Source organism: Primulina tabacum, chromosome 2 (genome assembly GCF_025594145.1).
Source record: "Primulina tabacum isolate GXHZ01 chromosome 2, ASM2559414v2, whole genome shotgun sequence".
Taxonomy (NCBI): Eukaryota; Viridiplantae; Streptophyta; class Magnoliopsida; order Lamiales; family Gesneriaceae; genus Primulina; species Primulina tabacum.
In genome coordinates, this window is record NC_134551.1 from 3,050,024 (window position 1) to 3,075,665 (window position 25,642).

Genomic DNA, 25,642 nt, shown 5'->3' on the forward strand with positions numbered 1-25,642 from the left:
CAACGACACTCTTCTCCTCCTCTCTCATAAATGAATATCTTGAGATGAATTTGTTTTCTGGTGGCTCCAATTTGTTCCTGGTCAGTATGGTACTTTGAAAAGTTGGTTAAATATTTTTCGAGAGCATTATGGATACCGGGTGAGCATTCTCGATATGTTTGTATGAGATGATGGATCCTAAGTTTTTTGTTTTCAAATGAGATGATCACAAAAATCGAGAGATCTATTTCCATAGTAACATAAACTCACCCATCGATACCATGTATAATAAGAATCTGGGTGAGTGAAAGATACGTAAACCGAAAGCAAGGTCATAAACAATAAAATATACAGGCAAAGATATTGATTCAAACTAAAGCAGTGATTCAAAGTTTACTCCTTAAAAGTGTATTCTGCTAGGCCTTTCCTTCTCCATTCGAGTCTCGCCATATGGTTCATCATTGTCCATTTGTTTGTTGTGCCTAAAGGCTGCACAGGCAACCACATAAACGATAACTAGGATGACTAACACGACGATGTTGATAACGGAGGCCTTTCGCCAGCTCTTCTTAAGGCTGGCCAGCACACCAGCTTTACACGAGTCGCAGTCATAACAAAGTTGCGACTGGTCGTTGCTCCATCGCTGGCAGTCTGGGTCGTTTCCTGTTAGCCCTCCGTCTGTCCAGAATGTCTCATTGTTGTACGCAAATCCGCATGATGTAGGAGGTTTGCAACATCCGGACTGCATATGAAAGCCAAGGAGAAGCATTAGCTTGAACACATATACAACAAAAAAATTACTTTGTTAATTTCTAAAAACAAACAGCGAAAGCAAATTTATATTCGAATATCATTGTCAAAAAAATTGATTTTCAGTTTTGCACAGAAACCGCCCAGATGTCCTAGGGTCACATTGTTTGAATTTTATATTTTGTTTACATGAGCCCTTCCAAATTTTAAAAATAACCAACTAAAAACACTATCTTTTCTGAAGAAGTTTATCCACCCAAATACAGTCCGAGAGTACGTCACAGCGACGATTTTGTTTAACCCGTGGAACAAAGGTGGAGATATCTCTCACGTATCCACAAATTTGCAAAGGATCCAAGCAACGACATCATCAAGGGAATCATGAAATAAGCAAGAATTTATATGATAAATTAATCAAACAATGCATATAAACTAATAAGAAATGCCACTTTTTGACCTGTTCATCGATTTACCAAATCATTCGAAAATCAAGAAATCCCATATGATGGCATAATCAAAATTTCTCTTACAAGGACCACAAATTATCAACTTCATCAACAAAGTAAACAGTATCATCCTACCAAGTATGAGGTATGATAAGTTTACTCACATCATAAAGATATTATGTGATCTGGTAATGCAATAATCGATTGCATCAGCTTATTTGGTATAACGAACCCAACAGATTTTTTAGTTCGATAGACTAGTCTTTTTGAATCAGACTAATCAATTAAGCTTAAGTCCTAACAACGATGCTCTCGTTAATAAACAAAGCAAGGACAACCAAGAAAAGTCTATCAGTGTCGATAATATTGATAAAGCTCATATGTAAACAAGACTAAAATCCAGTACATCATGGACTTAATGCAAGTGCATGTAACAAACACTGCATATATAGTCAATCGATAGTCGTCTAGGTTACCTATTGCGGATGTCAGATTCTCAAGGGAAGGGCTGGCGTTGGACTAACTTTCAATCGTGCAACATTCAATTATCTTTACAACAACCATTAGTCTAGATACGGATAATTTAGACCAGCTTTCAAGAATAATAGTAGTAACAAGATTCGCAAAAATTAAGGTAAGATCATTGTACAATACAACCCATCATCCCTACCATATGCATAAGTTGATCATTATTCTATTTAATAATTCTACCACACTAGCTCATAGAATAATTGTGATGTTAGGGTACAGCCTAGCTTTCAAACTTAGAAAATAAGGCAACAAGATATAACAAAAGGACCCATTTATTGGTCAAACCATTTCAGGAAAGTATGGAGCAAGTTATTGAAAATTCATTCATCTGTGCTTGCTAATTTTTAAGAAAATCCCCGACCAAGAAAATCTATGCCATATAATCGACGATAGTTGTAGAATAATCACTTCGATGCCATCATGTGGTCAAAAAATTACTGTATCGCCCGAAATCTAAAAAACAAAAAAAAATTCATAAATTTTAAAAATGACATAATTAACGAACTTAAACAATTATGTTAGTTAATCATCAAGAAATCTTATTAAAATTATGTTTAATGTTCCTAATTTTAATTCAATATCTAAATTTTTTCTGCAAAAATCACTCAACACTAAAAGCTTTTGCAAACAGAAAAATAATTTATAAGCAGACAACTCGTTGTTTTTACGACTTTTCAGTACCAAAGTAGAGAAAGTTCATGCGTCCACATGTTTTCAAATTAAAGATGAAACATAAGTGCCCATAGAGGAAGCCAAATTCTTTTGAGTTGTCATTATTTTTGTAGAAAAGTTTCTACTTTATTGTAACAAGAAAGAGATATTGTCTAAAACTTAATGAATTGCTATAAAAAATAGTTCGATTAAACGACTCGAAAAAAAGGAAAAAGTCGACATCATCGGGTAAGGACCATAGTTTTTGAATCTCAGCCACTCTGTTTCAATGAAGAAACAATTTCATATGTTGACAAAGTTTGTTAATGAGCGTATTATTCATCCGAATATCAGAATTCATGGAAGGCCAAGGAGAAGAGGTGGCAGATGATTGGGTTGAGGCTGCAAATGGGAAAATGTCCTCATGAAAAATCACATCCCTTGACACGATAAATTGGTTGGTGGAGGGATTGAGGAGTTTGTAACCTTTTTGATGAGGTGGAAAACCAAGAAACACATAGGGGACGGCTCGAACATCAAACTTATGACTGGGACGAAGATTGGTGGCATAACACAAGCAACCAAGGACTTTAATATGATCAAATGTTGGAGCTTTCTTGAAAATAACTTCATATGGGGTTTTGTTTGCCAGTAGTGGAGTGGGAGTGCGATTTATCAAGTACACAGCGTGCAATACACATTCACCCCAATATATGTTAGGAATAGAACCTTGAAATGTAAGGGCTCGAGCCACGTTGAGTATATGTCGGTGTTTACGTTCAACAAGCCCATTTTGTTGGGGTGTGTATGAGCATGAACTCTGATGGATGATGCCAAGAGAAGTGAAGAAATCATTGCACTCGGTGTTAAAGAATTCAGAACCATTATCAGTCCTGACATTCTGAATTTGGGTGTGAAAGTGAGTTGAAACAAATGCAAAAAACTGTTTTAAAATTCGAAGAGTATCAGACTTGAAGTGCATCAAGAAAACCCATGTACATCTCGAAAAGTCGTCTACGAGAGTTAAAAAATACCTAGCACCCTCATGAGTTGGTTCCCGATATGGACCCCATATGTCCATGTGGACAAGGTGAAAACAGTGAGGGGATGTATGTCTCGGAACCGAGGGAAAAGCAACACGAGTTTGTTTTGCAATGGGGCAGATATGACAATGTTGTGTGGGTTTATGTTGTGAAATAAATGGCAAATATTGTAATCGAGTAAAAGACATATGGCCAAACCTTTTGTGCCAAAGATCAATTGTATTATTCAATGGAGAAGAAACATTACAAGATGCAAAACTTCGTGAATTAGGAGTAATGGAATTACATGGTGAAGTATTGATATATGGTGTGGAGTCTGTGGTGCTTTTGGGAGGTGAAGGACTTGTAAGATAATAAAGGCCATCTTTGAGTTTACCAATCCCCATTATCTTCCCAGTCAAGAGTTCCTGAAACAAACAAAATGAAGGATAGAATATAACACAACATTGGTTGTCTTTGGTGAATTGGGAAATGGACAGTAGGTTGAATTTGAAGGTAGGGACATGAAGCACTTTGGTTAAGGCACAAGATGAAGATAGTTGAATGGAACCAGTAGAAATGATAGGAATAGAATTACCATTTGGGAGGTTCACTGATCCTGCGGCAGAAAGGCATGGTTGTAGATTTTGAAGACCAGTAGAAGTTCCTGAAATATGAGCATTTGCACCACTGTCCAATATCCACTCATTAGTATCTGAAATGGACAGTAAACTAGTAGCCATACCTGCTAAATTTGCTGATGGGGGAGAATTGATGGTTGAATTCTCAAGGAGTCTCAGAATTTGTGCATATTGAGTGGAAGTAAACTGCACTCCAGCAGATGTAGGGGACTGTGATTCAGCAGTAGGTTTAGATGCTTCACTGACCAAGTTATGCGCAAAGGCTCTAGTATTCTTTGAGGTGAGCTTACAACCTTTGTTTTGAGGAAATTTTTTTGTGAAGCTTATGACCTGGAGGGTAGCCAATTAAACGAAAACAATAATCCTTTGTATGTCCTGGGATAGAGCAGTGGTCACATTTTACTATCTCTGATTGTTTTGAAGATGAAGAATAGAATGCAGTGGTGGGAGCATCTGAGATCTGTTGAAAGACCAGCACATTTCGATGTGCTTCTTCTTGACAGATAAGTGAGTAGGCTTGACTCACAGAAGGGAGTGGATTCATCAAGAGGATCTGACTTCGAATTGAGCTATAATTGTCATTAAGCCCCATAAGAAACTGAATTAACCACTGTTGCTGCTCATGTTCAGCATAAGCTCTGGAGTTAGGGCAATCACAAGACGGTGAAGTTATCAATGAGGCTAGCTCATCCCATAGCTGTTTGAGCTTCGAGAAATATACGGAAATGGTTGTTGTTCCTTGTGATAAACGAGCAATGTCACGATGAATAGCATAAATTCTGGATCCACAAATTTTGTCAAAACGCTCCTTAAGATCTGCCCAAACGCTTGATGCATCATTCGCATAAACAAGTCCGCAGAAAATTTCTTTAGAGACCGAAGAAAAAATCCGAGACAACACAACCGCATTGCATCGCTCCCACTGATATAAGGTTGGAGAATTTGCCGCTGGTTTTCTACAGGTTCCATTGATGAATCCTAGCTTATTTTTAGCTTGGAGTGCAATCTTCATTGCTCGGCTCCAAATACTATAATTCTCAGATCCGATCAAAGGATCAACAACAAGAGACGTACCAGGAGCATCGGATGGGTGCAAATATAAAGGATCGTTGAAGCCGAAAGTTGATGTCGTATTCGCCATGATTACGCAAAAATACAGAGCGTGAAAAAATTCTTAAAAATTCTTCGGAATTACTCTGAATCACTCAAGAGCATCTTCAAAATTATTCTGAAGCACCGAAGATTGAAGTTGCCGATCTGCTGCAAACATATCACGATCGAAACAAAACCGCTCTGATACCATGTTAATGAGCGTATTATTCATCCGAAAAATTGAGAGAAGTTGTGTACAGTATGCCCTATATATATACAAACTGGTAACTATTTTTGGTCTACAGCTCAATAGCTAATTATCATGTCATTGACTAAGTATTTAGTTGACTAGCACACTTCAGTTGGTGGACTTTGATAGACTTTGGTAGACTATGTAACAAAGTTCAAAATCATGAAGTTCCCGTGATTAGAAAACTCCAAGATTTTTTTGCCCTGAACTAAATAAAGCTATCACAACATTTGTTCTTGAATTTCTTGAATCCCAACTCAAAATCGTCACTTTCAACTAGAAATTTGGAACTTTTCCGAGCTGATAACCAAATCCCAGAAAAATTATCTTGCTTTTCGAACAAATTTGTAAAAAAAAAAAAACAACAGTAAAGATATTGAGATTTCTCTTGTTTTGGTTACCTCAATAGGGTTGAGTTTTCTTAGATAGAACATTTCTGGAGTCTCCGGGAAACCCCCAACATTCCTCCGGATCTTTCTGCAGGCATGAGAATCCCTAATGCAAGAGCTAATCTTACCCCAGTAGCTCTCACTCGCCACGCGATCTTTCAACCAGCCCGAATAATCCCCCAAGTAGTACTCCAAATAGACCCGGTTCATGACGGGTTGACCCGATCCTTTGTCCGTGACAGCATACGCAAAGATGATGAACCCAACAAGAGCGGCGATGATGAAGAACATGGCCCACAAGTAGAGGTACATGAGGAACGTGTTGCGGTAGCACGCGCCGGCGAAGCCCGCGAGTGAGACCACCATGATGGAGACGCCTATAACGATGAGTGGCCACTGCAGGAACTTGAGGCAGTCGGTATTGTTGGCTCGGCTGCTCAGCCATATCCCGCCGCCGAGGATGGGGATTGAAAGCAAGAAAGTGAGGAAGTTGAGGAGGCCTATCAGGTGGTTGCTGGCTCTCATTTTCGCTTGATATAATTACTCGTAGATTAGATGAGATTTTTGAAGGGAAGTGTGCGTGTTTGTGTTCTTGGTAGTGAAGCTGTGAGCTCGGCGGATTTGAAAATGGTGGAGCGGAAGACAAGAAACATGCACTCACGCCTGTCCTAAATCATCGACAAGTGTGCAGACCAAACACAAAATTAAACCTATAGATTTATCTAATTAGCCTCAACAATTTTGATATCTTATCCATTAATGTTCTACGACTTTTCCACAATTTGGTTGGTATTTCTAAAAAATATTGATTATTTAGTAATTATTTAAAAATTAAGTTTTTCCTATTTTCAAATTTCTTATTTTGTATTAATTTCTATTAATATAATCAAAACGATATATCGATTTTGATATTTTAAAAGTAATTATAACATTTTGATAAATAAATGTAAATATATTTGGATAATCTTGTCCCAATAGTTATTATCACAAGATAGAGAAATATGTTATCCAATTAAAGATAATTTTTTATATGTTATTAAATAAATTATTAATTTACTTATTTATCAAACATTCTAAATTAAAAAAAAATTCAATTTGGCTTTTATTTTCATTTTTAAACACTATCAAATCTTCTATAAATTTATACTTGAATTAAGACTAGATTTTCCAAAAAAAAAAAGTTATTACAATTTTGTTCATATTCTAATATTATGTCATTAGTTTGTTCGTTGTTTAAATTGATTTTGCAGTAGAGAATATTGGTATTTTTTAAATAATTATTATTTTAAGAAATATAATATTATGAAGAAAATTTTAAATATATATGAGAAAAGGATAACTAGGTTATCTAGATTAGTTGTTTTTGTATGGGATATCTTAAATAATTGAAAAAAGCATACACAGGACAATCTTATTATTTTCATTTAAATTAATAATTTAATCAAGACCAAAAAAATGTTGTGCATGTTTACCCAAAATTTAATGCAAAGCATAAAATTTCCATCTAATAAAAAATAATTTATATTTATTTAAATTTAATAAAATTTATAATTATATTTGAGACCATACCTGATTTTTAATGAAGGCATTAAATCAAATGAATTAATGTCTTTCATGTTTGGTTAAATTTCTTGGTTGTTTCCTTTGACTAATTCCGTATGATTGATTGAGTTCAAATAATTTAAATTAATTCTCTTGGAGTGTGACAGAAGCTAAAAAATCGAATTAAAGAGTAATAATCAGAGAAGAAGGAAGGAATCTAGCTGGAATATTTGTATAATAATATTTTAATTTTTGGGTAAAAAAATGTTATAAATTGTCATGCTAGCTGCTAACCCAACATGTTGCGTTTGCCTCACATAATGTTGGACGGATAAGATTCACTAAACACATCTCTCCTCACATATATAAATATATATATATATATGTGTGTGTGTTCACTGACAATGTTCATCAGTGATCGTAACACTCAGTCATTAGATGTGATGAATAATATCAAAATTGTATATTCAATATGTGAATATTATCTCATTGAAAACTACTCAATTATTATATTCATATATTGTAAGACGTGATTGATGGACAACATAACAAAATTATATATATATATATATATGTGTGAGAAAATGACCACTTATCCATCTACAGACGACTTCACAATATATATATATATATATACGTATATACACACGTACACGTAAAATTATTTGGCCTTAAAAATATAAACCAAAAATGGATGGATCGAAGAAGATGATTGGACGTGTAGGAGCAAGATATTAAATTCGGCAAGAACGTAACCAAGGGAATATAAAAAGAAATCCACAGAGATCAAAGGCGGTGGAAAACGATGACGGAGGAGAGGATAATATTGGACTATTGGTTCAAACAAAATAATAGAAAATCGATTAATTTGGAATATCACAGTTTTCTATTTTTTTAAAAAAATTTGGTTAGATTGGTTTAGGTTAAATTGAATAGATATATTTTTCAATAAAAACAAAATTCAATTCTATCAATTTTTTAAAATATAAAATTTGTTTTGATTAGATTTTTTAATAAACTTGGTCAGTTCGGTCACTGCTAATTTTAATAATATTCGATTTTTTCGGGTTTTATTAAAATTTTGGTTGGTTCGATTAGGTTAAAAAAATTAGGTTTATTAGGTTTTGAACAAATTGTTTAGTGTACCCCTAAATTGAACAAGGAAATTCCTTACCTTTTTTGGATAAACCATATGGATTTGGTAAAATATTTGATCGATATGTGCAAGAGCAATAATATTTTTATTATGAGATTACATTTTAAACTATTGTAAGATTTAAAAGATTTAATTCGTATGTTTTGATAGAACACTAATTAACCCTACAGAATTAATTTCAAACGACTCAATTTGGTGAGAAGTTAAAATCAATAAATGTGATATAAATAAATTTAATGGAATTTAAAGGTATCCAAATAAAGTATGAGACTTAAATTCATGGTTTGCAACATGTAAAGAGAGAAATGGCAACCACACTTCATTTTATTGGTCAAAAATTATATTTCTCTATCATCACTTTTTCGAGTGAGCTTATCATATTTAATTTACATAATATGATTTACTTGAATAATGTGTATTGATCCGATTTTCTATTATTTTGCCTAGTTTTCATAGTGACCTCAATCGATAAAAAAAACCGAAAGCAAAATAAAAGACACAATCAACTTTAATTTGATTCGGTCCAACAAATATATATTCACGGGACTATGCCCATATATCAAGCAAATCAATTAAATCTCATATGTTACATTCATATAAAGACTTATTCAAATAAAAGATTTTATCTTTTTAGCTTATATGACAAACACATTTAATAGACTTCAGCTGATAACATAACTCGTCTTCAATATCCACCAACTCGTACTCTTTTCGACAACATGAGGAATGTTCTCTTTCGAGAACGTCACTTTACTCTCACAAGGAATGAATTATCAATCAGTAAATGTTTATGTACCATCGACAATAGAAAAGACCCCGAAACAAAATGATAAAGTGACGATGTTTGAATCTTGTCGTAGCAGTTGTCGTGACACATGATGCCACAAGGAATCAACATATTCATTTTTCTTCACAAAGAGTTGCTCACAACAACTGACACTCTCTCATAATAATATAACTCCTTTATATATAAGACCTTATCATATCTATAATAGACAATTTTCAAATATTGCATCGTATCTTTTCAAGATAATGTTATCCAATATCTTCATCATATCTGTAAAACATATTCAAACAAACTTCTTCATTATCTTTCTATTTTCAAAACTCTTCAAATCGATAATTTTAATTTTTCTGACAAATAATATAAAAAATAAGGCAACCAAAAATAACATATAACATGTTTTGCTGGATATTGTGTTAGTCTAGGGTTTACCCAGTGCACACCGAAGATTATTCCCAAGAAAAAAAGGAAAAAACAAATCATAATTTTTACAATATATTAGATGTTTCATATCAACTGAATTAAGTTATTAGGAGTTATATACATGGATTTGGACACTCCCCCTCGAGCTAGTTTTTAGGGTCAAGTTATATTCAGTCTCAATTTTAAAATAGTGTCAGAGCCGAGATTCACTTTTACGTGTTTGACTACCATATAAGCCACCCGCTAATGTTTTTTAAAATTTACGCTCCTTAATTTCTACACGTCATAGCTATGTTAGATGTGTCAAATCGACTGAATTAAATTCTTAAAAATTGTATATATGCATTTGAACAGTCCTTTCCAACCATGAGTTACACAAGTCACAATCTTTAACACAATGAATACCGCAACCTATTGGCAAAAGGGTCAGGCCTGAACACCCCGAATCATGGCCTCGCAACTAGCTAGGGTACTTAGTCTCATTGTCTGAGCTTCCTACACACCATGCTCCCTGAGCAAAACATGGGTTCGGCCCTACAACTATCGACAATCTTGTCTAATACAGGATCATCTTTAGGAAACTTAAGCGCAAACGGCGGGGTGATACTATTCACCATATATACGGCTGAAATTATTGACAGTTAATAATCTTGGATGCTGCTTAGGAGGAGTATCCCAAACAATGTAGTGGAGATCGTGACTTGCAGCAATATTTCGAAACTCTTCGGGCGGGGCAAGGAAATGAACTTTGTGTAGTACATCAGGACTGTTCCGGGAAGATTATCCCACCTCCATGTGCAGTATTCCACGAATGAATGGGTCAGAATTATCCATGCTGAACCTGTTATAATAAGCAAATTGTAAATCTACTTCAAATTGATCACAAGAAATCATTATTTTTATCATTTCTTGAATTCATTAATATATGTTATAAAATATTACTAATAAAGCCAAAAAAAATGATATAAAAATCAAGAAAATCTATATTAATATTTTGAAATGGTGAAAAACAAGCTTTGAGAAAAATTAATCGTTAAAATTTTCCATTTTAAGATTTAACATAACAAATTTCCGAAATAGCAATAGGATTTGATATTTAAAAAAAAAATACACAATTCACTTTGATTTGATATTTAAAAAAAATAAACAATCCACTTTGTTATATAAATGATATAAATATAGAGTAGGTCTCTTGTGAGACAGTCTCACGAATCTTTATCTGTAAGAAGGGTCAGCCCTACCGATCTTCACAATAAAAAGTAATACTCTTAGCATAAAAGTAATATTTTTTCATGGATGATCCAAATAAGAGATCCGTCTCACAAATTACAACCTGTGAGACCGTCTCACACAAGTTTTTGCCATAAATATATACATAATATATATTATTAATTTTTTAATGATTTATTCAATTAATATGCTGAGTTGTATAATTACATTAAAGCGTATATTAGCTGTAGTAAAATCAATCCAATGTAAATCAATTAGACCTGAGTTGAGAATTTCCTATAAGAAAATAATATAAATATAAACCAAAAAAACTACTGCGTCGAAAACATGTGAAACCCTTCTTGTTGTCTTTTCACTGCCTAGGTGCGAAGAAAGCACATTAAACTTGTGAAACCCTTCATGGGTTTTGGCTGGACTTGAGCCCATCCAAGCCCCTGACAGTGATCGGCTCCTAATCAGAGTTTTACTTCTGATTATTTATAGTACAAGATGATATGAATTCAAAATAAAAATATATAAAGTTCATCGATCGGTTTATATATGTTAAAACACACCGTAGTACACTTCTTGTGTAACATAGAATCTTCCAACATCTGAGCATGAACGCACATGCACGTAAAAAGGGAAAGCAGATAATGAGTTATAAATCTGCTGTAAAGCGAAAGTATTTTAGTATAGCATGCAATGAGAACAAAGATTGTGCATTGTTCTTATGTCAAAAAGCCCCTTTAAATAAACATTTGCTTATTTGCATTCATTACTTCAACATAAAGCTTGCTTTTTCTTGGAAATATAACATCGAGCAGTTATATATTTTTAAGATAGATTTGACCGTATTTTTCAGAATTCAAAAAAATGCATATATAAAGAATTCTGAAGTGCAAAACCGATTTAAAACTTTGACATGGTAGCACAAGTAACTTTTTATATAAAAGAATTGATGAAATATGAGAATCTTTTTCATAATGAGCAGTTCTTACCCATCGCGTTGAATTACAAGTGGCAATTAGTGGTGGCCATCTCCCTCAAACTTCTTAAGGATATTGTATGTATTTTACAATGCGAATTGAGTATATATAATTAAGGATGCATTCGATATATGGATTAATTTGATTAATTTAAGTTTCTACATATGATTTAAACAAGAAGTTAATTCAAACCTGGATTTTAATGTACCTTTTTTAGATGTATTTGAAATATATCGTAAACATAGATGAAAACGCTCAAATTCAGAATTTGTCTGAAATAAATTTATCCAAACAACACACTCAAAGTACTGATAAAACAAAAAATAAATTTTAAATTTTTTTCCAATCATTCCACGATTGGTCTTATCCCCTACATTGTCACTTGGATACATGTGTGGCATTGACTATGCATGTATCTAATGACAAAAAGCACACTCACTTACTTTAATGCATAAAACAACGGTTACAAATATCTACCAACAAGAAAGTTTTACCGGAGAGAAAAATAAGCACCCTAATTTGGTCTTTCTATCCATTATTTATACCCATTTTCTCATTTGAATCATTGCAAGAATCTTGTCTTCAAATTAGGGTTTTTAAGTACTAAGTTTAATTTTCTCAATGGATTTGTTCAATGCAAACATGATGATCATTGAGGTTCACGTGTTGTTGGTTGGGAATGATGTGGTTAGCCTTCTTGAGACTAGTAAATTGCTAGAGTTCAACTCATACAAAGGTAATTAATAATTAGATATTCATGGCTTACATGGTTCTGGATTTTGATTTTTCCATCATATGTTTAGTACTGGTTCGAATCTCTTTTGAAATGTGGAGTCATTGGAGCAAAAATGGGAAAATTTGAGATCTCCATGTCTCAAATCTATATTAGGTTTGAATGGTTAAATTTGATTCTTCCTAGCTTATTTGAATATTTTTAATTGAAGAACACGTCGAGATTTCACCTTAAACACGTCGAAAAGTTTGTAATATATACATATATAGCGTGGTTTGGAATCAGACATCACGATGGTAACTTAAATCTGAGCTTCCCGCGCTTTTTGTTGTCTTAAATTTCCATCATTTGATATATTCATTGCTTGATTGATTGAATATTTCAACAAGCACAACATAAATTTTGAATCGAAAAAATTGTTTGATTATAAATTGGATAGCATGCTCTTATTCACGAGCATCAAGACGGTAAATTAAATCTCTATTTTTCGCGCTTTTTATTTACTTTAAACGGAATTTCAAATTAAAACATGTGAGAAATTTTGAGATCGGAAAACCTTTTGAAAACCAAAAAAAAAAATAGAATTTTTTTATATATATCTTTGTTTCGTCCGCTTTTTATTTGTTTTATATTTTCATGATTTGATAGATTATTTAGCTTGTTCGAATATTTCAAATTATTTAACATGAGAAAATTTTGAATTTACCATAGCACAAGAATAATATATTAGAACTCGAGTTTTATTTTGGATTCTTTCCGAATATTTTTGTTTAATTTTTATTTCATTTTTTTTAATCCACGAGTGATCTATATCTTATGTAGACATTTTTGTTGATTTTACTAGCAAATCGACGTTAATGCTCGTTCATAAAAAAAAAAAATTCTGTGTGTATATGTATATATCACGCATACACGCACAACTGACGCACAAACATATATATCTTGCTATTTTAATTATGCATCAACATATAATAACCTTTTTTTTTGTTTCCGAAGGATCATTCTTTTTTTTAAAAAAAAATATATTGTTTGTATCATATATCTTAGATAATATAATATTAATTACTTCTTAATTTTGTAAAAAGGTATATAAAATGACAGCTTATATCAAGTCACTGTCTCCTTTTCTTATTTCATGAAAATTTAAGTTAATTGAATTTTGAAGAATTGATCTGAAATTTTCAATGTATATAAACGAATACAGTGACGGCAGTTAGCATGGCAGCCATTGCTTCATCAATGTTGGCCAAAGAAAAGGTGAAGTACGACTTTGTGATGGTCGATGTTAGCCCATCCAATGTACAAGGATTTCAGCTTGCCCACGACGCAATCGAAATGGGTTACACTGTCATTCGTAAGTGTTGATATATTTATGAGTGTGTGTGTGTGTGTGGGAGCATTGTGATCATCTTGTGCACATAATGTGCACGTTTAAATAAATGTGTTTGTGATACTATTTTGCACGTGCTAAATAATTTTTGTTTAATCACGTTTTTTTATTTGTGATCAAATGTAGTGATGTCCGAAAACCCAAATATGGCGTTGATGAAGTGCGCCATAGAAGATGGAGCTTTCATGTTCATCCAAAAGCCAGCCACCATGGAAGTGCTGAAGTATCTTTGGCAACACGTGCTTCGGGAAAATGCCCGAAAAACCAAAGAAATTGCCAGATTCAGAGAAATGATAAGCACCACCCAGAGTTCAAACTTCATCTTGAACAGTGGAGGGAACATGATCCATCCCAATCCCATTGAAGCCAACATCAATGTGCATGGACACGGATCAGGAAACATGGTGTATCCAAATGGTTGGTTGGAGGACGGCACCGGTGGTGATAGGAGCAAGAAGCCGAAGATTTGCAGGGGATGGAATCAAGAACTTCACGAGAAGTTCGTCAAGGCGGTCGAAGAGCTCGGGGAAGGAAGTATGTATTCTCATTTTATTGCACGACATTGGCACATGCACGCACGTTGTTTTTTAATTTATCGTTCATCTCCATATACTAATATGCAATTCGAGAGAGATGGGTATTAGGGGGCGATTTCAGAGATTTTTGGATAAAATTTATGATGTCAGAAAATTAAGTATAGAGTTTTGATTTTGTTTATTTTAATGAGTACAAGCTCATGCGCTGAGGGAAAATACTCATAAAACCAATGAAAATGCTAAATTTAGCAACGGTTTTAGTAAACAGTTGTGCAAAATCAAAGCTTTGCGACGGTTTTTTTATTAAACAATTGTGTAAATTTTGCCTACAGATTTTTTAGTAAACAGTTGTGCAAATTTTGCGACAGATTTTTTTAGCAACGGTTTTAAAAACCGTCACTATCCTTGAGTTTCTCCTAGCAGCTTGTAGTGTGCCATCTCAACTGTTGCCCCGGGGAACAATGGATCTGGCGATCGAGACTATAGGATGCATCTTATCACGAACCATTTTCTTCGGTTTAACTTTAATTGCTAACTTGGATTTGAACATGTATTTGATGTTTTGAGTAGGATGTTTTCCCAGAGACATTCTTGAGCTAATGAATGTGCCAGGTTTGAAGAGAATGCAAGTTGCCAGCCATCTTCAGGTTTGGTTGCTTTCTTACTCCCTTGCTTAAAGTATTTTCAGTTTGTTTATTATTATAGTTTTTTAAAATATATATTTTCTTAAATAAATTATTAAGTTGATTATATTATTCATTTTTATATTTCAGTATTAATCATTAAGTTAATTATTTGTAAGAGACTCACATATTTGCTTAAACTTAATTTGCTTCTCCTCCATTAAATTTGATGCAGAAGTGTCGTCGAGGTTGGAAACCTAGTCATGAACACAAACAAGATGGTTCAGTATCTTCGAAGAGCAACAATTCGAATGGCCGTTCGAGGCCGAAAAGATATGGATCATATCCTCGTATACCCAAGGGTATGCAACCAAAATTCCTCGTCAGAAGCAAGGAAAGAGATGAGCAAGCTCCTCCCACAAAAGCCGTGGAAGATTCCATCTGTTCGCTTGAACCAGAAAACACGAGACAGAATATTGAAATACCTGATAATGTTTCAAACCACATTGACAACAAGAAATCACAGGACATTGAAAGATCTGATCATAATGTTTCGAACAACATAGTCAACGTGAATGTAATTTCCAGCAACAACATGATTAATGGAGAAATGGTGGTCGAGGCGAACCATGAGAGCTGGACGATTCCGTTAGATGATTCCTTAGATTCCGGTGCCTTTGATAATTTTGATGGAGTACTGAATCAGATGGATGATAAATTTGAAGGGCTTGGTCTTGATCAGATTTTCTCCCAGGTTGGTATTAACTTCTACCTAGTCTATTAATTGTCGAATTAATATTAGAATTTAGTTCTAGAATAATATATCTATAAATTTTTTAGTTAAATTATGAGAATCAAAGTAGGATAATATAAGAATCAAACTGTGATAAACCCGTTTTTAGTTAAATCTAAACTATTAAATTTTAGCTTAGCTCAGACGTTTTGGCTAAAATATATTCTGCTGACAGACTTCTGCTGTGCCCGACGAAGATCCTGGAAGCTTTTGGCGTTCATTCCTTTCAAACTTCGAAAGTGACTAAAGATCAGAACAAGACTGTGAGCACTGGACATGGAGAAATATTATATATTTATATATATACATATAGATGTGATGTGATAACAAGACATTTGGTTACATATAGAACAAAAGAGGAAGAAGGACGACCGAAAGAGGGCAACACAAGCATCATCAACAACTCAGAATACAAAAACTTTTGCAAGTTTATTTATAGCTTGTCAATTTCATCGTTTAAATTCCATATGTTTTTACTTTTTTAATTAGTTCAAGTTTCAGTTTTCATCTTCTCTGTAAATATGTTTAATATAGTTCATAATAACAAAAATAGTTTTCTTTCCAAAATAATATATGTTTCTGACGCCCACACTTATTATTTTTCTGTCCAAACAATAATATATATACTGATACATACACACAAAATTTCATCCTAGATATTGAAAACACACGACTTCACTCTTTCTTTACAGAAATCTCTCATGTTCAACGCATTCTATGTTTTGGAAGGGTCTTAATTAAATGACTTCATGGGCTTCAAGGACGTGAACATCATGGATTGTTCTAAGAATAATCCACATAACACAACCAGAAATTTTAAAAAAATTCGTGGTATTTACAATCAAAAGCTTATGGTCGAGTTTCGATCCTAATCATAATGTCATGCATCTATTCTTTTATGTTCGTTTACGTACACACGAGTTAATAAAATGATCCCGAAGATTCATGGAGGGTAAGGCCATCCTCGAAATTTGAAGACGTGATTTAGAATCATGAAACATTTAAAAATGAAATTTGATTTTCCTCCACTGTTAGAGCTATAGCCCTTCGATGGTACGCCGACCTTAGTTAGCATAAAAAAGCTATGTATCACATGCGATTTTACGTAAATAAGCTATTTTCCAGATAATTTGCCAAACAAATTTGAAGAGTTGACAGTAATTCCATCTCATTTAGCAGATATTAAAACATCCGGATACAAAATTACCTTGAGAACATCAAATAGTCAAAACAAACATTCAATATTGGCAGCTCATTCAACAGAGCTTACAATGCAGTAAAACACCGTATATATGCTACTTGGCCATCTCTGATAACCAAAGAAAAAGTCTTGTGCAAACAAATTATCAAAATCAAAGCCCTGCTAACAAATCCTCAGTAACCACCCTTGAGATCATTCACCACATCATATGGGATCGGAGTGACTGTTTCGAGTGTAGCCCCTTCTACCATAAAACCAGGTTTTGGCCCTTCTGGCTGCCTTTTGGTGCTGATAATCTTACCTTGTGCTTTTGCCTCAGCCTTCAGTTGATCATTCTTTTCCTGATCCTCTGAAGGATTTCCTCATGGCACCGTGATGGCTGGACGTGTTCTACACGGACGTGAATTCTCTTCTTAATGATTCTGTTGCCAACCTTAATACAATAAAGATCGCATTGTGCATCAATTCAACCGCCGATCAAAGATTAACTGAATGAGTCAGAACACACAAATGAGTAAGTAGAAACATAAAAATAAACATCAAGTAGGAAATTTCAATTTCAGTATCAGTAAAACTTGACCCCCAAATAAATAAGCCCATCTTAACTAAAGGTTTCTTTTGGCCCGAGTCGTAGATGCTTCTGAGAGGTTCAAAACTATCAAACCACTACAAGAAGCCATATTCCACACACCAAAACCGCACTAGAACACAGTTTACTTCAAATTTGATTCAAAAAGCAAAATATGCACATTGATTAAATAAAGCAAAAACAAATAATCCCATTTAAAACGTAATTCCGCTTACAAAAATTTAACTCTAAGTTTCCTCTTACCCTCCATTAAGGTACTGGATGGAACCTGCAGATGAATAAAGGTAAAACCATACAGAAACTGTTGGCACCTGTTTGTTGACTTCGACTCCAATGGCGCGCTTGGTGACGTTCCAGACGCGACCAGTCCGTCCGTGGTAGAATTTGTGCGGCATGCCTTTGTGGATCGATCCATTAACCTTGACATCAACGTAATCCCCGATTTAGTAGATCCGAAGATATGTTGACAGATGGGTCGGACCTTTCTTCCTGAACGGCCTCGCAAATAGATCCCGAGTACGCGCCCTAAGACCGTGACCCGCGGGCATCTTTAGCTTTCGATGCTCTCTTGGTGAACAAAGCTAAAGCCAAGGGTTCTGTGGAGGAAATAAAGCTGATGAAATACGATTGCAATTTGGAGGACTGGGGTTTCCGATGAAAATGGGCCGAACTTTTATGGGCCGATTACTTTTTTTTTTGGATAAAAAAAATTCGTGTGTTCGTATGTATTTACGGATATGGACAGATTTTTTTTAAAAATAGATAACTTATTTTAATGGCGATGAACATGGTGATAGAAATATCTACACATCATATAAAAGTTGACGTGTATTTATTGGTTCGATTTTGTGATATTAATTAGTTTTATAAAAATAAATAATTCATTTAATTAAGTAATTTTTTCATATAATTTACTTTAAAGTACAAAAATACACATATTATCTCTACAAATCACATATTTAATATTAATGCATTATATTTATTCAAATAATAATTAAAAATTATAATAAAAATTTACGAGTCAACTCGATCTATAATGATCATGATCAGGATTTGTTTACGTAGTAGTTACTATTTTAGCTTATGCATAGTAGTTACTATTTTAGCTTATGCATATCAACTACGACACTTCAGATGTAGAGAAACGGAGATCTATAAAATGGAACCCCCATTTCGGATTAGACTCCAAAAAATAAAAATGAGCACGGGAACCATAATGAAAACAGTAAATTAATCCTAGTTTTTAAGGTCTTGGGATATACATACACGATTTGATTTATAAAATAACAAACTTAATTTTTCCAAATAAAATTTGACCTTAACATTATTTTTACAATAAAAAATTAAATATTCATATATTTTGAAATGCTTTTAATCTTCTCGATTTACTATTGTTCTGGATTTCTCTCGTTGAAATAATGCATTATTAAAACTTTCATAACATTTTTTGAGTATGTCTCTTGTGAGACGATCTCACGAATCTATATCTGTGAGACTGGTCAACCCTACTGATATTCACAATAAAAAGTAATAATCTAAGCATAAAAAGTAATAATTTTTCATGAATGACCCAAATAAAATATCCGTCTCAAAAAATACGAATTCTGAGATCGTCTTACACAAGTTTTTGTCAAGATGAAAAATGCAATTTTCCCTCCAACATTTAAAGTAGTTTTTTTAACAAAAAATATACGTGAGACCGCACGTAAATTCTGCACACGTGTTTTGAGTAAAAAAAGGTTCTGGGAAACGGGAAGAAGTTAGGAGGAACAAGACTAAAGTTTTGATTAAATTAGTAAATCTGAATCAGAGCAGCTAATACGACCAGCAAACGTTGATACTAACAATATTAATCATACACAGATTGCATGATTTAACTTTTTCTTAGACACTGCCAAAACTTATTATATATGTGGGAAAATCCAAAACAGATGAATAAATAAATAAACATTAATAAGCTATAATTTTTTTTTATTTTTAAATAACAAATTTTAATCTTGAAATATATTTATGTGTATCTATATACTATCCTTTTCATTTCATTTTCTAAAAACTGTTTTATATCCCTCGACATGATCATTATTTGCAATTCAATTTCTGACAGTTACGAAGCAATTTTTTTTTTTTTTTACGATGAGAACTGATACCCCCGGATGGAGGATGGGCTCGGCCCGCTCTCGATAGCCCATCTTGTTGGGAGCCCAGCATTCTAAGGACCCGGGAGATCACCTGGGAGGTCATCCCAGCCGACCTCCCATATAAGAAATTCCATCAATTGGAGAAGTCAGCCGACCTCCGATGACCGAGCTCCCGTGCCGACCTCCCAGCGTGAAGCCGAGCCGACCTCCTTGATATTAAGCCGACCTCCTTGATATTAATATCGTGATGATTGGAGATGCCTTGGCCGAGCTCCCGAGCCGAGCTCCCACAAGGTCCTGTGGCAGGTGGGCTCACACCTACGAGAGCTCTTACTCAGAAATTAAAACGCATAGCCCACATAAATCAAAGCCCAGAAAGGTAAAGCCCATTGAAATCTAATCAAATCTGGCAATATCTGACCAAATCTTCCGAAGATTCTGAGGATCTAAACCTACCAAAACTAGGACTCTATGGTTCACCTATAAATACCAGGTTTCGTTAACTCTTAATTCAATTCATACTTTCACATCCTCTCAGCACACACACTACTCTCTCAGTTTTCTATTCTCTGACTTGAGCGTCGGAGGGGCTACGCCGGAACAACCTTCCGGCCCCCTCCTAACACTCTTGTTTGTGTTTCTTGATTTCGAGGTGCCGGATCTGAGCTCCACGATTGACGTGCCGATCTCCCAGCCAGTGTATCAAGGTTTGATCCGAGCTCTCCAAGCGAAGATCTGACCTCCCAGTTAACATAACTGATTTCAGCAACATCAAGAACTCTTGTAATTTATTGCAAACTGATAATGTTTTTTATTACAAGATCAATCAACTAAAAAAGAAAAGAACCACACTCATAACAAAAGGGGAATGAGACGAAGAAGCAAAAGAGGCAATGGCGTGAGCAACACAATTATTATATATTTTAGTATCTTAAAATTTAAAATTCCCATATAATATATAAAAATAATTAGCAAATGGACCATAATCTATACAATTTTACTGATGCAGTAACATTTTTTCCCCTCAAAGATCAATCAAAGAGATTAAATTAATCTTAAATTAATCAAAACATATATGGTTAAACCTTTGCATATTCTTGAAAAAAGTTCTGCAAGCTTCGATTTTGAACTTTAATAATTTGAATTTATTTTTCACTATTTCTTGACATCAGTATTCAATCACTTTTACAGAGGTCTTCGTGCAAATATCAAGGATAATAATCCGTGTATTTAATAACATTGGCACAGAATTAAAAAGGTTTTTATTAATTAATTAGAGCATGACAAAACCAGAAGTCTTGCCTTGGTGATTTGCGATGTTCCTTTTGCATGTCTTAACTTCTTGAACTCGTAGACACTTTAATGTAAAAGATAACATATTAATTATTTCATTATTCATATTAATCCAGTGTTTGACTCGAATTTTACAACTTGGGTTATACATCTCATTATTTTTTATATCTTTCAATTTATTATCTTCCAATAATACATCATTTTATTATCTTATCACACAAATCAAGCAGAATATCTAATGTTGTCAGGCGCGCAACGAATTAATTATCACTTTTTCCCCACGATCCACAGGTAAAAGTGCATGTCGATAGTTTCCACATCTAAGGGAAGATGTTCTTAATGAAAAGCTTGACATGTGCCGAACCCAACCCGATAATTAGGGTATGCTAATAAGGAATAATATAGATGATTTTCATTCAAATTAAGAGATATGCAATACACTCCCGAATCAATGAGAAGCCTGAATGGAGGATATATGATAACATTTGAGAAACACCCTTAATCGATCAAGCTGAGGTCACCAATTCATCCCAATTAGATCAGGGAGAGTCGGTTGCGTAATTGTCGTCGTAATAATCTGTACCGAAAACGATATCATAATATAAGTGAACTCAAGATGGTCAAAAAATGTCACAGTTCTTGAAGAATGATAGGAGCCATCGATACATAACGCTACATATATAGTTTTAAAAGACAACTTTAGCATTACCAATTTTTTCCTTTTTTTTCATTTTGTAAGAATATGGGTCGATTCTACGAATTCACGATTTTTAGATTCCAAACATGCAAAATATATATAAAAAAATCCAAAAGGATATTATTAACTAATTAATCACGCTTTATGTAGAAATAAATTCACCAACAAAAACAACAAATAGCCCAAAATAAAGTTACGACAATGAGCTAGGAAAGATGCGGTTGAGACGGCCAAATCATTCATGCCGGCAGTTAGCCAATTGCCAGCCCACATTCTTTCACCTCATTTTTTCCCTTTAAAAACCCTAACATTCGAAGACCTAGTCATATCAATCCTTCAACCATATTTTCTCCTAATTAACCATTACATACATAAATCCTATGGGCAAGCTACCACAGAAGAACATTCTTGATAACCCTTCTTCAAAGAACACTAATGCTAACCACGCTACGAATCCCGGGATGAAGGCTAAACGGACTCGGAAAACGATCCCTAGAGACTCACCTCCTCAACGAAGCTCCGTTTATCGCGGGGTGACAAGGTTTTAGGATTTGATCGTTTATTTTTAGTCGAAAATCGATATTTCGATGACCAATGCATAAATGTGACGAATAACTAGTCATCAAAATTTGAAAGTATATATACATTACTACAAATTTTCGGTTTATGTAAAATATTTAGATCATCGACTAACTTGAGAATATGTTTCGGTTTTACCGTATGTTGTAGGCACCGATGGACGGGGAGATACGAAGCACATTTGTGGGATAAGAATTGCTGGAACGAGGCACAAAACAAGAAAGGCAGACAAGGTTAGTATTTTTTTTCCTTGAAGAAAAATACATGAAATGCAAAATTAATTTATTATTTTTGGATTCTTTATTTAAATTTTTGATTCATTTTTTTAGTACTTATCGTGTCTTCTTGTTCTCTATGCATGGTGGGTACTTTGGTGGGAATTTGATCGAAAATGCAGTCTATCTTGGTGAGTTTCGATCACACTTAGTCGTTGTCCTACAAATTAAAACGTGTTTGACGAATTAATTTACGATTGAATCACATAATTTACATCAATGAAGTATATCTTGTAAAATTCGACATGATGATTAAAATTACGCTTTGTATTAGGACAGTATTCATCCTTCTTTCGCGATTTACGAGATCGGTAAATGATCGATTTGGTTGCATCTTTTGAATGTGTGAAGGTGCCTATGATGATGAAGACGCAGCAGCGCATGCTTATGACTTGGCTGCACTTAAGTATTGGGGCCAAGACACTATTCTCAATTTTCCGGTAATTGTTATATATATATATATAATATATATATATAATATATATATATATATATAAACTTGTATTTAATGATTAGATTTTAATTAAGAATTGTAATTATATATAATGGGATGATTTTGAATTATAGTTGTCCACATATGAGAAAGAGCTGACAGAGATGGAGGTACAGTCCAGGGAAGAATATATTGGATCATTAAGGAGGCAAGTATTTTAATGAAAAATAATTCAACCTTATATTTAATATTTATAAAATTTACATTTGTAATTTTAAGTTTTTATTTTTTGACAAATTACAGGAAAAGCAGTGGTTTCTCAAGGGGAGTATCCAAGTATAGAGGAGTTGCAAGGTACAGAAAATATAAATTATAATGTTTCATTATCTTACAACTAAGGGTAAAATCCATTTATTATGCCAAGATATGAGACAATATTGAGAGGTGAAATTAAATTAAAATAATTATTACATATTAATTTTACTGGTATTCTCAATATTTTAATATCAATTTGGGAATGTATGTCAAGAATATTAATAATTCATTATATATATTTATTTTTATTTTTGTGGCAATCGATCCTCTTGCAGACATCACCACAATGGAAGATGGGAAGCCAGAATTGGAAGAGTTTTTGGCAATAAATATCTTTATCTCGGAACTTATGGTAAATTTTGAATTATGCAAATTTTTTATTATATTTAAACTCAAACCCTATCTCAAATTTCATATTTTTAATTTTCCGCTAAATTATTTATATGAGATGATCATTAAAAAATCTTGCAGCTACACAAGAAGAAGCTGCCGTTGCATATGACATGGCAGCTATCGAATATCGTGGACTCAACGCTGTCACGAACTTCGATCTAAGTCGTTACATCAAATGGTTAAGACCCAACAACATCGACAACAAGCTTCACGATAATATGGAACCAAACATGGTTCCATGTGACAACCACGACCTGGACATGGTAGCCACCACCACCCTCCCACCCCTACAACAACCCTCCGATGACGTTTTTGATGCTGCCACATCCCAGCGACGACCCGCGAACACCACATCAGCATTAGGCCTTTTGCTACAATCTTCAAAGTTCAAGGAAATGATGGAAATGACCTTGACTGCTGAGTACTCTACCACACCACAGGATGATCAGTTTGAATATCCACCACAAAGCTGCATTCCAGATGACATAAAAACTTGCTTCGAATCCAACGACTTCTGTTCGTACTACGGAGACGACATCTTTGAGGATCTCAACTCGTTCATGCAGCCTATGGTTCATTTTGACTCGATTCTCAATGGCGAAGATTTGGTCCTCTAATTAACTCTGATCGATCTTTAATTGATTTCATTGCTTTCATTTCTTTTGTTGACATGGAAAAAAAGTCCATTTCTATTCTTTCACGTTCATTGTTTGTAGATACAAGTTGAATAAAAGCATGAATATTTGATTGTAAGAGAATATTTGTTAATTGTTCTAGCAATGCCCAATTAAGGAATAAATCTCTTCTACCTTTATTATGATATGATTTTTTTGCCTCAAATTATTTTCCATTCGTCGAATTGTAAAGCAGGATTTTTGGGCTGGCCCGCTGATCAATCGGGCCTCCTCGTTGGTCTAATATTCTACTTTTTCTTCCTGCGGGAATTTTATTTTATCACATTATGATACATAATGTTTTATATCATACTTTAAATTTAAAATGTTCATCTTCATCAACTTAATAAATACGAATAACGGAATAAGTTACAGATAATTGAAAAAATTGGCACAAAATGTTTTTTTAATTTTAATCAATGTCATAAAAATGAGAATTATGAAATCCAAAATTTCAAATTCATCGATTCAAAAGTGGTTGAGTTGAACTTATTTCGACTGTATTTTTCTGAATGTATATCTAACAATCTACATTATTTTTACGTGTGTAATACCTGAAGTAAATATTACAAGTTGTTGATTTAGTAACGTTAGATTACTAAATAATTAATTAATTTTAAAGAGGGAAATATGACATATGTTGGTCATATGAAGTCCAAATGATTTGAGATTTGGTTATAACGTAGAAAACTCAAAGATATAGAAGTTTCATGTTTTGAGTTTTGAAAAATTTGATCGTTTGACTAGTCCAAAAAGATATACTGATTTTAAATGTTAAATATTATATATAAAAATAAAGATGATAAGTTACGTTGAATGAATTGAATTCATTCAACAGAAAGTTATAGAGGAGATGTGAGGGAAAAGAAAAGAGGGGTTTTCGATTTTATTTTCGATCTTGCGAGTTATTGGTTTATCCAATCGACGAACCGACTTCAGTTTTGATATCGTTGACACGAGGTCTTCGATTTGAGGTATAAATTTTATAGTTTTGGTGATGTTTGAAATTCGTCGATTTCTGGAATAAACCTGATAAATTGTTAAATTATACTGAAATTGAAGATTGTTGAATAGTGTATGATTTTAACGAAGTAGAGAAGATTATAGTGGTGTTATTTTGAATTAT

At 33.7% G+C, this 25,642-nt stretch overlaps 4 protein-coding genes and 1 pseudogene across 4 annotated transcripts; 3 read left to right on the forward strand and 2 right to left on the reverse strand.

Moving 5' to 3' along the window:
- Nucleotides 1–202: 202 nt before the first annotated feature.
- On the reverse strand, nt 203–6,453 carry LOC142525331 (tetraspanin-3-like). The gene is made up of 2 exons (XM_075629595.1): nt 5,764–6,453; nt 203–721 (listed from the first exon to the last, which is right to left on the reverse strand). Exons 1-2 carry the CDS (start codon nt 6,274–6,276, stop codon nt 380–382), a joined length of 855 nt encoding a protein of 284 aa, XP_075485710.1. The 5' UTR covers nt 6,277–6,453; the 3' UTR covers nt 203–379.
- Nucleotides 6,454–12,475: 6,022 nt separating this feature from the next.
- On the forward strand, nt 12,476–14,621 carry LOC142537159 (two-component response regulator ARR11-like). Its single transcript, XM_075642719.1, has 3 exons — nt 12,476–12,590; nt 13,792–13,941; nt 14,104–14,621. Exons 1-3 carry the CDS (start codon nt 12,476–12,478, stop codon nt 14,619–14,621), a joined length of 783 nt encoding a protein of 260 aa, XP_075498834.1.
- Nucleotides 14,622–15,050: 429 nt separating this feature from the next.
- LOC142537272 (uncharacterized) lies at nt 15,051–16,324 on the forward strand. Its single transcript, XM_075642820.1, has 3 exons — nt 15,051–15,160; nt 15,372–15,890; nt 16,105–16,324. The coding sequence occupies exons 1-3, from the start codon at nt 15,113–15,115 to the stop codon at nt 16,174–16,176; spliced, it is 639 nt and encodes a 212-aa protein (XP_075498935.1). The 5' UTR covers nt 15,051–15,112; the 3' UTR covers nt 16,177–16,324.
- Nucleotides 16,325–17,080: 756 nt separating this feature from the next.
- LOC142525333 (large ribosomal subunit protein eL21z/eL21y-like) lies at nt 17,081–18,376 on the reverse strand (annotated as a pseudogene).
- Nucleotides 18,377–22,227: 3,851 nt separating this feature from the next.
- On the forward strand, nt 22,228–24,459 carry LOC142537161 (AP2-like ethylene-responsive transcription factor At1g16060). Its single transcript, XM_075642720.1, has 8 exons — nt 22,228–22,388; nt 22,577–22,659; nt 22,824–22,832; nt 23,053–23,141; nt 23,269–23,342; nt 23,438–23,488; nt 23,725–23,801; nt 23,921–24,459. The coding sequence occupies exons 1-8, from the start codon at nt 22,228–22,230 to the stop codon at nt 24,457–24,459; spliced, it is 1,083 nt and encodes a 360-aa protein (XP_075498835.1).
- Nucleotides 24,460–25,642: the final 1,183 nt, after the last annotated feature.